The 14,671-nt window shown below is 42.2% G+C and overlaps 1 protein-coding gene across 4 annotated transcripts in view; it reads right to left on the minus strand.

Moving 5' to 3' along the window:
• Nucleotides 1-14,671, minus strand: part of brinp1 (bone morphogenetic protein/retinoic acid inducible neural-specific 1) — a 578,248-nt gene that overhangs the window by 3,784 nt on the left and 559,793 nt on the right. For all 4 annotated transcript variants that reach the window (XM_069932740.1, XM_069932734.1, XM_069932730.1 and 1 more), the window contains one exon: nucleotides 8,801-9,023. In XM_069932740.1, the coding sequence (XP_069788841.1) occupies nucleotides 8,801-9,023 (223 nt within the window). The remainder of the gene's footprint in view (nucleotides 1-8,800; nucleotides 9,024-14,671) is intronic.

The following is a 14,671-nucleotide window of genomic DNA, read 5'->3' on the forward strand; positions in this document are numbered from 1 at the left end:
TTGCTGGTGGTCACGTGTCCTCCCTGTCTGAAACTTATTCGGAGTCACATCACCCATCAATCAAGACTGGACTCTGGCCTTCCATCAGTGCACACCTTGCTGTTGGCTAATTTAAATCACCGAGGGTAATTATTGGCTATAAGCACAGATTAGCTCTGTATGAAACAGCAACGCACAGCACATTCTTTCTCTCTGCCTCGGGGTCAAGCCCCAGACATCACTCCATGCAAGGTCACTACTGTGATCATCTCTGGAAGTGTTGAGTGTAAGGTGTGTACTACATTGAAATTGAGCTGTTAATGCTGCGATAGGTCGGTATTCACAGAGAGCCACAACCCCGTTGTGGACTGAAGGACATGGGTTAAGGATGAAAAGTAAAATGTTTAAGTGGAGCGTTTGCGGGTAAACATCTTCACTCAGAGGTTGAAGAGAATATGGTATGTGCTGCCAGGTGAAGTGGTGAAGGCCAATTCACTTAAGAACAACAATTTGGTAATGTACATGGATGGGATAGGAGGGGTCTGGTGTCAGTGCAAGTCTTTCGGCTGGGGCAAAATAATAGTTCAGCACAAATTAGATGGGCCAAAGAGTCTCTGTGTGTCTCTGTTCATAGTGTGTGAGCGGGTCGAGTATAGGTTTACTGTTTTCGGAGTCCGACCAAAGTTTGAGGTGAATGTCCATATCGTCATTTAAGTGAAATAGTGATTGAGCACCACTTAACATTCTGCTCTGTTTGTTTCCTGTGTGTTAATAAAAGTTACATGTGATTGTAACACTTGTGTCTAGACTTGTCTCTCTATGAACCCACCGAACCTGATACTCTTCCCAACATGACACCATCTTTATCAGAACCTGTTTCATAGCCTTCAGAGTCTTGGTATTTCAAATGCCCAGGCAGATACTCCTGTTGTGATTAGACCAGCATCCATTACTTACTCAGATTTTAACCCCTCTCTGGGTGAAATGTCCTTCCACAGGGCCACTTAAGACCTCTAAACCCTCTTCCTTTACTGCTCCCATCATTTATCAGTGGCAGTGCTATGATTCAAAGAGCTGCTGCCTCCCAGGTGTCAAAAGCTCAGCTTTGAGCCCAACTTCCAATGTTGCCTATACCGCGTTTGCACGCTCTTTATGTGACCATGCAGGCTTCAATCAACTTTTCTGGTTTCCTCCCACATCCCAAAAAGGTGTGGGTTCGATGGTGAGTATCCTCTGTAAATTGCCCCTCATGTGCCAGTGAATAGTATGATCTGAGAGAGGAGTCAGTGCAGATGTGGGGAGAATAAAACTGAAGTGCATGTGAGGTTGCCCGATGGTCAACATGGACTGAAGGACCTGTTTCAAGCTGTATGATTCAGTAGCACTGTTGAAGCAGTTCATCATCTGACAGAAATCAATGAGGTGGCTAATAAGTAACACTGTCAGCCTTGCCACACATCATGCTTACATTTCTTTTTGAACCACAATAATACTAATTTAAAAGCAGAACACATTGTATAATGCAAAGTTGACATCAATGCACCTGACAAAGAAGAGTGCAAACAATGCTTCAAAAATGGATCCTTGACCAGACCTGACCGAAGCTCCAACTGAATCAGTCACCAGGTCATTCTTGGTTTTGGCTGAGAACAGCCTGTTGATTTTTACAATCATCACTCGGTGTTAGAATATTTTATGCATGCTTGACATATGTTAACACACACACACCCCCACAGGCACAGATAGATGCACACACAAACACACACATACATACACATGCACGGACAGACAGACACACACTCACACAGGCATAAACAGACACACATACATACACTCACACGCACGCATGCACAGGCGTGGACGATCACATACACATGGCACTGACAGGCAGACAGACAGAAGCTCACACAAAGACACACATACACATGCATGGACAGACACAGATTCACACAGGTGTGAACACACACACACACACACACACACACACACACACACACACACACACACACACACACACACACACACACACACACACACACAGAGGCACAGATGCTCCTCTGCACACAGTCGCTAATGCTCAGGTGTGCATGTGAACATGAAAACACAAGCCTTCAGCATTAAGTGCAATAAATAGGATGGATTAAATTTGCTGATCTGAGAACATCAAAAATTGTTAACACACAAATTGGAGCCATTATATCCCATATTTTTCTGCATTCAGTCCTGGCTATTAGACAGTAATTTTTTGCTCTTGCAGCTGTGGTCTCTTTGATAATGGAAGATTATGAGGAGTGAACTTAATGCTAACCCTACATGAAGCTTTTGGACTTCGTCTGGATTCAAATTCAGATCTGGTTTCATGCTTCAGAATAAAGGATGTGGCGCAGTCACTAGAATTACAGAGGCTGAAAGGCAAAATTTTGAGATGAGATTTCCTGGTCCAGATTATTATTCCCTCAAGATTAAAAGATTAAATCATGATCTTGATATAATTAAAGATCTTAATGACATGGAAAGAAAGAACTCATTTCCTTATAGAGGTTTAGCTAAATCACGAGGGCAGAGATAAGCTAATATTCAGGCTTTTTCCCCAGGGTAGGGGAGTTTACAACTTGGGAGCATAGATTTAAGATGAGAAGAGAAAGATACAAAAAGGGGTCCTGAGGCGTAATTTTTTCACACAAAGGGTGGTTGATATGTGGAATGAAATACCAGATGTGGCTGTATTTCTAATGTTTAAGAAACATTTACACAGATGTATAATAGAAAAGATGAAGGAACACAACCAAATGAGACTATCTTTGGGAAATAATGTGGCCTGCTTAGACAAGTTGGGCAAAAGGCCTGTTCCTGCGCTGTAAAGCTCGATGAGTGTGAGGGCAGTCTGGAACAAATTGGCCTCAAAACAATCTTAAATTTAGTGTTCAGAGAAAGGACATTATCATGCAAACTTATTGAAATCCTGAAACTGATACCCAAACCACCCCTTGCTCCACCCATGAGTCACTGAGACAAGAGGGATTGGAAATGTTAAACTGGCAATGTTGCATTTTTTTTATTTGACAAGGGTTTTAAGAAAAAATATAACAAAGAGGGTTAATGGAGTTAGAACAGTTAGAGTCCTAGAGACTGCAGGAATTATTCAGGATTCTGAATAAGTGAGTGGAATAAAATCACAGTTTGTTTTATATCCAAGTTACTGGGCCAGCATTTGGAGTCTGCAGCCACCTTCCACTGATCTTTACATCGAACCTGTATGATTGTCTCAATGCGAAGTTGGCTTCACTAGTCATGATGAGGGTCTGTGTGAAGCAGGACCTATCGTCTCATGAGCCATCGTATGGTTAGAGTGGGAATTGGGTGGGTGGAGTAATGGCAGGCAGAATACTAGAAGAAATAAAGTGCTGACAGCGAGTGAAACCACTCATGCACCATGGGTTTGCCAACCATCAACCTGCAAAACCATGGATTGTTTCTGAACTTTTCCAATAGTCAGAAAAATTCAAAACCATCTATTCAAATTACTAAATTTATTGCAAAGGTCCAGCAACATTAAGAGTTCTTTAAAAACAACAACATTTACACAAGCACAAACAATGAAAAAATGGTCTAAACCATACATTTCCCCTCTTTCCCTCAACTTGACTTGGGGTAATTTGCTATGGAGAAATAATTGGGCATATTGTCTTTGCACTGAGTCCCAACTTGTGCAGCTTATGAGTAAATTTTCCCTGTAATTTTGTTAAATAAATCTATTGAACATAATGACATAGAAAATCAAAGCAAGGCCATTAAATCCTTCAGACCTGCTCAATCTTTCAATAAAATCTTAATTGATATTTTTATAATCGCATGGAAGTTTACTGCCATGATTCCTGTCACAGCTGATGACAACTTTGGGACTTTGCTATTTGTGACACATTTCTTAGAGCAGCAGATAGATATGAAGGAAAATGTCAGCATCTACATAACAAACTGTAACCATTTCTTTGAAATACCTATGACAACACCAGGCAAAATATTGGATAATAATGGCACATTTTAGCCAATCAGGGTGTGGAGATGTACATGTAAAGAAAGCGTTGAAATGCTCCTCAAGTTTGGGGGTGAAGGAGGGAGGGAAGGGAGGGGGGAACAAGGGGAGACAATGACACTGTGAATATTCAAGAGGGAAATGTTTGTCTGTATTTTGGTTAGTATGGTTCATAGTGTGAAAAATTAATATATTTTTTTTAAAGTTTGCATTTGGTATTATCAATGAGGTTGGAGGCAGTGCATGTGAATCTTTAACCTCTTTCATACTTGCCAGTGATCTCAGGAATTGAATGTCAATCAGCCTTTAAAGTGGCAAGTGTGAAAGCAAAATCTGCTCAATGTTGACATCAGATGATGTCATCTCAGTCCGGGAATTGCCGGTCTTGACCTAGTACAATCCCCGGCATCTGCAGATGCCGGCATTGAGATCAGGCAAGTATTAAATGGGCAGCAACATTACACGCACTTCTGATTAAAGGTAGAACAGATCAAATGCCAGGGATAAACCCTTGCCAGTGTTAAAGCATTCAGTGACCCGGTTAGGAGTGGTATAGTGTGAAAGGCTAAATCCCCATTCCTATCCTGGGACACTGAATGGCCGATTTGCTGGGATGCCAGGATGAAAGGAGCCTTTGTCTCATGGATGGGCTTCTTGGGACCCAGGACGGTGATGAGGACAGAGTCCAAGTGCAAGTATTGTACCTCCTGAGGTTGTAAGGGTAAATGCATTAAGAATTTGTGTTATGGTATTAAGCTTCTTTGCAGAACCTTTATATTACCAGTTGTAAATTGCATTGACACTCCTGAATCATTCAAGCACTTTTTCCTCTCCAATGGGCTGAGCTTGTGATAATGGAGGATAAAAGGTTAGTTAGTAATTTTCTTCACTCTTTTTATTCATATTTTAACAGGATCGATCAATCATGTGAATGCAGCACACATCAGTTTTGTAAGGCTATTAATGTGAATTTGATTGAATACTCTTCTTAATAAAGTTGTCGTCGTATTTAAAATATTTTCAGTCAATCTATTTCCTTTTCATTTCTTACACACAGTTAAGAAATGCATAGGAATTTATTTTCACTGCTGATACACAAATATTATGTGTAGGTTGAAATATGCACATTTTTACATGCTTACTAAGTACTGGGAAAGGTCAATGTTTATCATCACGGCCTTACACTCCAACAAGTTACAATTCTTTGTTCCCTCCTGACCATAAATTCCCTCCCATCACACCTGCTCCCCCTCATTGTATTGTGAAATAGAACACTGGGTACTGGAATATTTAGCCAATCAGTCAATGTCCCTGGTAAAAGAAATAGAGAATATTTTGGCTCACTGCCTTTCATCAAGGCATGGAAAATGTTTTGAGTCGAAACACGAAAGGTAGCACGGAGAGGAAGAGGTAAAATAGGGAAAGACTGCAATAGGGTAGAGTATTATGCTGGCTGGTGAGGATGCTAGAGTTATGTCTGGATGAAGAAAAGATAGTTGGAGATAAATCAACAAATACTAAAACAAGAGAAAAAAAAATGAACTCTGGATATTTTTTTCTCTAGTACATTTTAGTTGTTTAAATATCTTTTGCCTCCTTCCAATTGCATCTCTTGGCCTACATTGACTGTGCTCTCTCACCAGGCACCACAATTAATTGGTGACATTCTGCTTCTTCTCATCTCCACCCTATCACAGCACTTTTCTGTTCGCAATGCCCACCAGGCCCGTTTCCCTGCAACTTATTTTGAATAATTTTGTTTCCAACTCATCAAAGAGAAATGTTAAATCTGCTTCCCTTTCCATTGACCTATCTTCTGCCTCCCTTTCCAGGTAAGATTAGGAGAGAAAATTCTGCCATTTTTTTTTCAAGTTGAGTAGTGATTTGATCCCTGCCTAAAATGATGAAAATATCCAATACATTACAGACAGAGAAGCCATTACATCCTCCTTTGAATTGTTAAATGTAATAGATTTCTCACTGGATTGAGAATGGAAGAATTAAGTGGAATGAAATATACCTATTGATTGACTAAATTAGGAGCATGAAGATCTAACTAACCCTTATGCTCTTCTTATTCAAGCCTAGCACCATTTCTTTATTCACTCAAGGTACTTGGGTTCCTCAGGCTGAGCCTGCCTTCAACTGTCCATCCCTAATTGCTGCAGTGTTTGAGGTTTGCCTCGACTTACAATGGTGTTAGGGAAGGAGTTCCAGGATTAGGACCCAGTGATAGTGAAGGAACAGTGATGCATTTCCATGGCAGGATGGTGTGTGGCTTTGGAGGGCAACTTCCTGGTGGTGCCTTTGCTGCCCTTGTTCAACTAGCTGGTAGGGTATTTTGGATGGAGCTATCAATGATGCTGTCCTATTATTTATATTCAGTTGTTTTCGTTTGACTTCCAAGAGAACTTACATCACCCGCTGAAGGTAGAAGTCCATTATTTTGTTCTTCTCTTTCCGCACATCATCTGCTTTCTTCCTATCAGAGAAACTTGCCTGCACCCAGCATGTTGAGACAATCATGAAGGAAGTGCACCAATGCTTCTACCTTCTCAGGGATCAGAGATTTGGATTGTCATTGAATACTCTATCAAACATCTACCATTGTACTGTGGAATATAGACTGCAAAACACAGAAGTGCTGGAGAACCTCAGCAGGCCACGCAGCGTTTAGGAGAAGCCAAGAGATATAATGAGCATTTCGGACCTAAGCCCTTTGTTAAGGTAAGAGCAGAAAGCAGGCAGGTACCTGAATAAAAATGTGGGGAGGAAGGAAAGGGCTTAAAGAAAAATGCTGAACAACTTGTAGTTCCCTGGCTTGTAAATCCAAATGCCCAGGATCACAGAAGACTGATGAAAATGGCAAACCCAGCTCAAGGACACCGACCTCTCATCCTTTGAAGACATTTACATAAAGCGTAGCATCAGAGGCAGCTAACATCATAAAGTATGTTAACCTGGTCATCCTGAGTAACCATCACCCTGTCACACTCTCTTCTTGTTGCTATTTTCAGGCATGAGGTACAGAAGCCTGAAGGCCCGAACCTCTAGGATCAAAGACAGTATTTTTCCAACTACTATCAATCCCTTGAATTTCCCCATACTACCCTGACCAAAATACCCCACTATCACATACTCCAAGTCTGCCAGAACACCGTCTGCACTTTTTCAACTGCACATTCTTATTCATTTATTGCAACTGTGAATATCCTTCAAACAGATGGCATTGACATTGATTTCTCTGGTTTTTGTTGATGCTCTAAACCCCCTGCTCTTCCTTATCTTTATGCCTCTTTTCCTCTAGCTCTCTCTCTCTCCTCTTCTGTCGCTTTTGCTCTAGCACTGCCTTCACAGAGTCACCCACCTCCCATGATCAATTCTCATGTTTCCTCTTCCTATTCTCCTATCCTTGTCCTGTTGCCTGTTGAGCTAGGTTCCTCCTCCTGCCCTGTTTTCCTCTTCCCCCAGTCTTTTTATTTAGGTGTTTTCTCAAACCTTGAAGAAGGGTTCGGGGCCAAAATGCTGGTTCGATATCTCTATGAACGCTGCGTGACCTGCTGTGCTCCTGCATCATTTTGTGCTTTTACTGTGGACATTAATCGATCCTTGTATGTATGTATATATTTATCTTGTGGCACCTTGTGCAAATGATACTTATTGTTTGCCAGTTTATGCAATCCTGTAGCTGGAGCCAGCCAGAATCTAATTGCATCTGGGCATTGTACACATTAATATATCAAACTCTCGCCTCATGTTCTCAGTTATTTAATTTTCTTCATGCTCGCCACTAGAAATAGAGCAAGTTGAACAATGTAATTTGATTCAAAAGTTGATTTATCTGCCTAAACTCTCCAGATTTCCATCTACAAGCAATGAGACCCTGATTGGTAATGGTTTCCTTATCACCATTTCTGAGGTCAATGGCATTTCTTTGCAACAGACATTGTATTACTGGAGGAAGGCTTTGAAAACACTCTTTTGCAACAGGCGTCCATTTTTTTTTTCCAGATTTTCAGTAGCTATAGTATTCACAGAAGATCAGCAAAATAAATCTCACTTACTCCCTCAAACGGAAGTCAATCTGATCGTACATTGGACTGACGGGGCAAAGAAGATGGAAACATTTGTGAGTGAAAACAGGAAACTCTGTAGATGCTGTGACTATAGTTCAACATACAATAGTGCTGGAGAAACTCAGCAAGTCATCCTGTGCTCCTTGTGGAACAAAGATATGCAACCAATGTTTCAGGCCTGAGCCTTTCATTAAGGTGTGAGCAAAAAGCAGGCAGGCTCTTGAATAAAACGGTGGAGGGGTGAGGGCAGGGGGAGGAACACAGGCCCACAGGCAAGAGGCCATAGGTGGATATGACTGGGATGGCAGAAGATAAAAAAAAATCTGTCAAGTGACAGGGGGATGGGATAGCTGAATGGAGAGGGAAGGGGTGGAGAGCTGGAAGAAAGAAGTCAGAGGGATCGGGAAAGTGAGAGAAACAGGAAAGGGGCCAAATGGAAATTGGATAAGTCGACATTAATGCCATCTGGTTGGAGAGTCGTCAGACTAAATATTATTCAACTGTTCATCCAATTTGCAGATGGCCTTGGCTTGGAAGAGCATGAGGGCATTGGACAGACATGTTGGTGTGGGACAGGGGAGAATTTGTGAGACCTAATTTCTTGATTCCTTCAGGTTGTCCTGTTGAATTCCAGCACTCCGAGCACCTCAATGTGGAAACAACGTGTGACTAAAATCGTCAGAGCTCCTGACAGATGTTCTGGCTCTCTTACCTTTCTCGAGGCATTTGGTGGTTGGGGTTGTGCCGGCAACGGATACTAAGACTGAAAAGTTTGCGAGCTGTGCGTTGGATCTTCAGCTTCAACATCTCCACGGTGCTCAGAAGCATCTTGTAACGTGCCTGGAGATCCCAGTCATTGCCCCAGTGCTGATGAACACTCCCCATCATCAGGAAATGGGTGGTGGGTAAACGCTTCAAAAAGGACTTGAATTCATCTGGAAGGATATAGATATGATAGTCAGAGAGTCAAACAGTAAACAGCACTATATACTCTTTTGCCCAATGCGCGTCAACCAGCAAGCATCCACTAATCCCTACACTCATCCCATGTTATTTTCCTCCACACCTGCACATGAGCAGCATCTTTTTTTTAAAAAAACAATTAAACATACATGACAGTAACAGGCCCTTCTGGCCCATGAGCCCTTGCCACCCAATTACACACAATTGACCCACAACCCCCTCCCCCCATACATTTAGAATGGTGGGAGGAAATCAGAACACCTGGAGGAAACCCATGTAGACACGGGGAGAACATACTAACTCCTTACAGAGACTGTGGGATTCAAACCCAGGTCAGTGTCACTGTAACAGTGTTGCGCTAACTGCACCACCCATTATAATTGTCATTTCACCGATTAACTTGCACATAATTGGGGTGTGGGAGGAAACCGGAATACATGGAGGAAACCTAATCACTGAAAGAATATGCAAACGCCACAGAGACAGTAGCAGAAGTCATGACTAAAATGGAGTGTCTGGACCTGGGGAGCAGCAGCTATGGCATTGATAAATAAATAAACAAGACTATGGAGCCAGAGGTTTTGAGGGAATTTGAGGTAGAAGTTTCACTCAAAGAAAGGCTGTGATATGGAAAACTCTGTCAATGTGTCAAATTGATGCAGGTACTCTCACAACAGAGCCCTAGCATTCTAATAACCAACTCACTGAAGACCATGGACCATGGCAAGAAAGGGGTGGGGGGTGTGGAGAAAGGAACATGGAACACATAACCTGAGTTCACGCAAAGAGAACAGGAAGTCAGGATTGAACCCATGTGAAGCAGCTGCTCTCCCAGTATTTCTATTGTGCCAATTATGCAAGAAATGCTCATTGATTCTGAAACAAGGACATTTTAACAGAGGGACTGCAACAAACTGCAGGAACTTAATAGGTCGAGCAGCATCAGTAGGAGAAAAACAATAGTCAAGGTTTTGGGCCAGAACCTTCCATCAAGGCATTTTAAACCTGGTACTGAAGACACTACAACAAAGATTGCCTGGTATTTACATGATGTCAATTTCAGTGCAAGGTTATCTTGCAATTTTAAGTGCAGTCATTTTGCATGAACACACAATAACAGGTCAAGTACATCTCCAGCAATAAAAGTGACATTTATTCCAGTCTCAATGCCAAATCTTGGCACAATTCTACATTACAAGCTAGTGTTGAGCTCATTTCTACTCTGAATGGGATGCTTTCTCATTTTTTTGATAGATTAACGATGGTGTGACAGATGCAAGAAAGTGATGCCGACATGAAAGATCAGCCAGGATTGACCAAAAGTGCAGAAGGGATGAGGGGCTGAATGATCTCATCTAGCATTGATTTCTTCTATTACTATAGCAAATTTTAATATAAGAACATAAGAAATGAGAAGGTTATCTGGCCCATCGAGCCTGCTCCACCATTCAATGAGATCATGGCTAATCTGAAGATAGGCTCATCTTCACCAACCTGCCTTTTTTTCATGACCCTTAATTCCTACTATGTAAAAATCTATCCAACCTTATATTAAATATACTTACTGAGGTAGCCTCCAGAGCTTCAATGGCCAGTGAATTCCATAGATTCACCACCCTCTGGGAAAAGCAGTTCTTCCTCATCTCCATCTTGAATCTACTACCCTGGATCTTGAGGCCATGTCTCTGAGTTCTAGTCTCCCCACCAATGGAACCCTCTTACTTACCTCCATCTTATTTATGCCTTTCATAATTGTATATGTTTCTATAACATCGCCTCTCATTCATCTAAATGCAAGCGAGTACAGTCCCAGCCAACTCAAAGGCTAACACCCTCATCTCTAGAATCAACCAGGTAAACCTCTTCTGCACCACCTCCAAAGCCAGTACATCGTTCCTCAAGTAAGGAGACCAGAATTCCATGAAGTACTCCAGCGGCCTCATAAGCACCTTGTACAGTTGCAGCATAACCCCACTCCCTCTGCTCCTAAATTCTATCCCTCCAGCAATGAAGGTCAACACTCCATTTGCCTTCTTGATATCACTGCACCTGCAAACCAACCTTTTCATGATTCATGCACAAGCACTCCCAAGTCTATCTACACGGCAGCATGCGGCAATTGCTTGCCATTTAAATAATAATTGAAGTAACACCAACTCCTATGAAGTACACTTGCCAAAAAGCTTGAGGCTCCACAATAGAGTGGTTCTTTCCTCACAATTGAGCTGGGACCAGAAGTCATTCTGCTTCTTCTCAAGGTTCACCTGGCTAGGAATCTGGCATTGAGGTTTACTTCCAAGTCTCTATCAGCATCCACTTGCAACCAAAAGATATGGGAGCATCCAATGGCTGCAATATTTCCTCACTAGCTGACAAGGGGCCATCCAGTCTTCAATCCACACCTTGGTAGTTTGGCAGCATTGCTGGAGCTGTTGTAATGGCAATGCTGCCGCTGACGTAGACCCACGGAGAGTAGGGAGCAGAGACTTGGTACTCCCCCACATGGTTAACAGCCCAGTCCAACTGCAATCAGCTCCACGTAGGTTTTAAACTGTTAAAGGAGCCAATGCTGGTTTATTTTAAAATCCTGTGACTACAGGGTCTGGGCCCAAGATGGCAGCACCTATGATCAGCAGGGGCTATGAGGTATCGCAGGCTCCAGAGAAGCAGAGGACTGGCACAGGGCACAATAAAATGGGAAGACCACTCCTGTTCCAGAAGGAGAAACAAAGGAGACAGTGACCATAGCAGTGGACCAACAAAGGGCTCTGATGCTGAAGAACATGCAAGCAGCGGGCAGTTGATGACTTGAGGTGAGGAACCTGCTGCAGGCTGCTGGTGACTGCGGTCAAGGGTCTCATCACTGGTTGTGACTGCTAGAGACTGGATCGAGGCTGGCTGAAGGGGTGCCAGGCATTAGAGTCGGCACACGAGAAGGATGCTGAGGGTTCTAGAGGCTTCCTAATTATGCCAGAAGTTTGGATCCAGAGCTCCAGTTGCCAGTGGTTTGGACTGAAAGGCTGTATGGCTGCGGGAGTGCTGGAGGCAAATCCATGGACACTCTCTTACTGTGCGTGGACTCTCTTTTGCTTCTGTTTGTCTGACTATAAGGAGTGCTGGGCAATTTCTGTGAATCTGCCTGCCTCATGGTAGAATAACAGAAATTTTGTGTCATATCACATTTTCTATTTTATTACATGACAATACAATAATCAAATCTAAATGGTCACTGGTACCTCAGAGGTAACAATTCTGCTGAATTTGATGGTTGAGGAACCAAATCCTATGTTTGAGTTTGAACACACAGACCTTCGTTGACACTTCAATGCATTAACAAAGGAGCATTGGGCAATTACATGAATCATCATTTGGATAGAAATGAAACCGAGGGTCCTGTGGCTCCACTTGGGTGGACCAGAGATCCCAAGGCAATAGGTCAAAGCTTCTTAGCCAACACTTATCCCTTTACAAATACATTAAGAGCAGTTACCTGGAGCGTTGGCATTACTGTGCATGGTGACTACATCTTCAATGTAAAGCCGTTGAAGATCTCTTAGGGTCACAAATATTTTTTTAATGCAAATGCAATTCTTTTATTGCTTTAATTTATGTTTTAATTTCAGATTCTCCCTGGGTTACTAATAGACAATTCATCCATATGAAAAACGTTTGGGAGATCGGCAGGTTAGATGGGGACAGATTTGCTTGCTCTGGGGCATCCTCTTCCATGTGGGAATGGGTCATTTCCATATACCTCCCCCTGCTGAGCTAGATCAGGACAAATGGAACTGAGAGCTCTCTACAGGCTCACACACACTGAGTCAGTGAGGTTGGTGGGCGGGTGCTCTTCCTCTCCAGTACAACCATTGACTATCCTCTCCAGTACAACCATTCTTGTTTGTTTCTGAGTGACATACTGTTCAGGCTCTGAACAGGTCTTAGGAATGGAACCCTGATTTAACCTGCAGATTTTCTGTCCAACAAAACTATCCAAATGAGGAAGTGGCAACAGTAGGATGGTGTGATGATGACCAAATCTGTCATTAAAGAAATAGGTGTTGAGGACATGTGATGAGGTGCTTACTTCCTATGTCACAGACAAGACTGTTCATTAAGCCCATCGGTTCCATTTGCATTGGCCTATTTCTCAGCAGCTTGTTCTCACTCATATGTTCATCAAAACACCTTTGAACCTTGAGTCACTTACTAACTTGAAAAAGCAATTTACAGCAGCCAATCAGCCAGCAGCTAATCACCTGATCAACCACACCACCATTCAGATGTAGAAGGAATCTGAAGAGAAGTACGAAAATGCAAAACACCAAGTGGACACATGCAAGGTCAGGATTCAACCCAGGTTGCTGGAATTACAAGGTCGCAGCACAAACTGCTGCACCACTCTGTCCCCTGAGTGGCCATGACATTACAGTGGCTCCATCACCAGCCAAAGGCTTTCTTTCAGCATAAGATCTTGATCAGTGTTGCCAAGCTGGAAAAGTACATTTTATTTCACAAGCACAGTTGGGAAACCATCCAAGGCCAAGATAATGTATACTCCATTTTTATGGCACTTTTTTGTCTTTAGAGATGTAGCACAGTTACAGACACTTCCAGCCCTTGCCATCCAATTACACCCATGTGACCAATTAACCTTCTAATAACGTGAATCTTGGAATGTGGAAGGAAACTCACGTGGTCATGGGAAGAATGTTCAAACTCCTTACAGTCAGCGCCAGATTCAAACCCAGGTTGCTAACTTTGTAATGGTGTTGCACTAACCATTAAACCATGTTTAATATGGATATTAAAAATATGGATATTAAAAGGATACACAACAAATTACTGGAATTTATTTCCCCACAATTTCTGGATTTCAGGTAAAAAAAGAAATTGGCTCAAGCAAAAGGATTTTGGGGATAATAAATCAGACAAGCCCTTCACAACGCTCTGATTTCAGCTTTTAAGTTGTCAGCAGGAGCTCAAATAACATTAGCAGGATGTGAAGGGTTCAACAATTTATAATTTGATGGGATACTACACCTCAGTTGCTCCAGCATAATCAGGAATGGTATTTCTTTAGAGTGAGTTAATGGTGTAGTTTCATTGGTATGAAAGGCCAATAAATTATCAGTGCTGATGACAAGATTTATAGTAGCCTAAAGCATGATGGAAATGTAATGAGGGCCATAATTCTGCTCTGTGTGTTTTCACATCTTACCCACCCTTCAATGGCTGCTCATGCAGGGTTATAAATCTGAGAAAAAAGACTGATGATTATTTTGTGCAGCTGCGGTAGGAAAGGAATCAGTATGGGGGGTCAACACCTTAATTTCTGGTATCCAACATGTACAGTTTGTTCCTTCTGAGATCCCAAAATGCCATCTAGACAAGAGCAAGATGCTTGGCCAATTTTACCCCTCACTAAGCAGGGCATTGAGGCATTTAAACAGCTGTCCCAGATCAATTCAGCAGAAAGCACAGGATGGAATTTTGTGCTCAGTCTAAAGGGAATGCCAAGTTTTATCCAATTAACAAACAAAATTTTTGGAACTGATTTGGAACCCATTTGCTCTGGGAGCACTGATCAAGACGATGGTTACTAACTAACTTGAAATTGTTC

Source organism: Narcine bancroftii, chromosome 1, assembly GCF_036971445.1.
Source record: "Narcine bancroftii isolate sNarBan1 chromosome 1, sNarBan1.hap1, whole genome shotgun sequence".
Lineage (NCBI taxonomy): Eukaryota > Metazoa > Chordata > Chondrichthyes > Torpediniformes > Narcinidae > Narcine > Narcine bancroftii.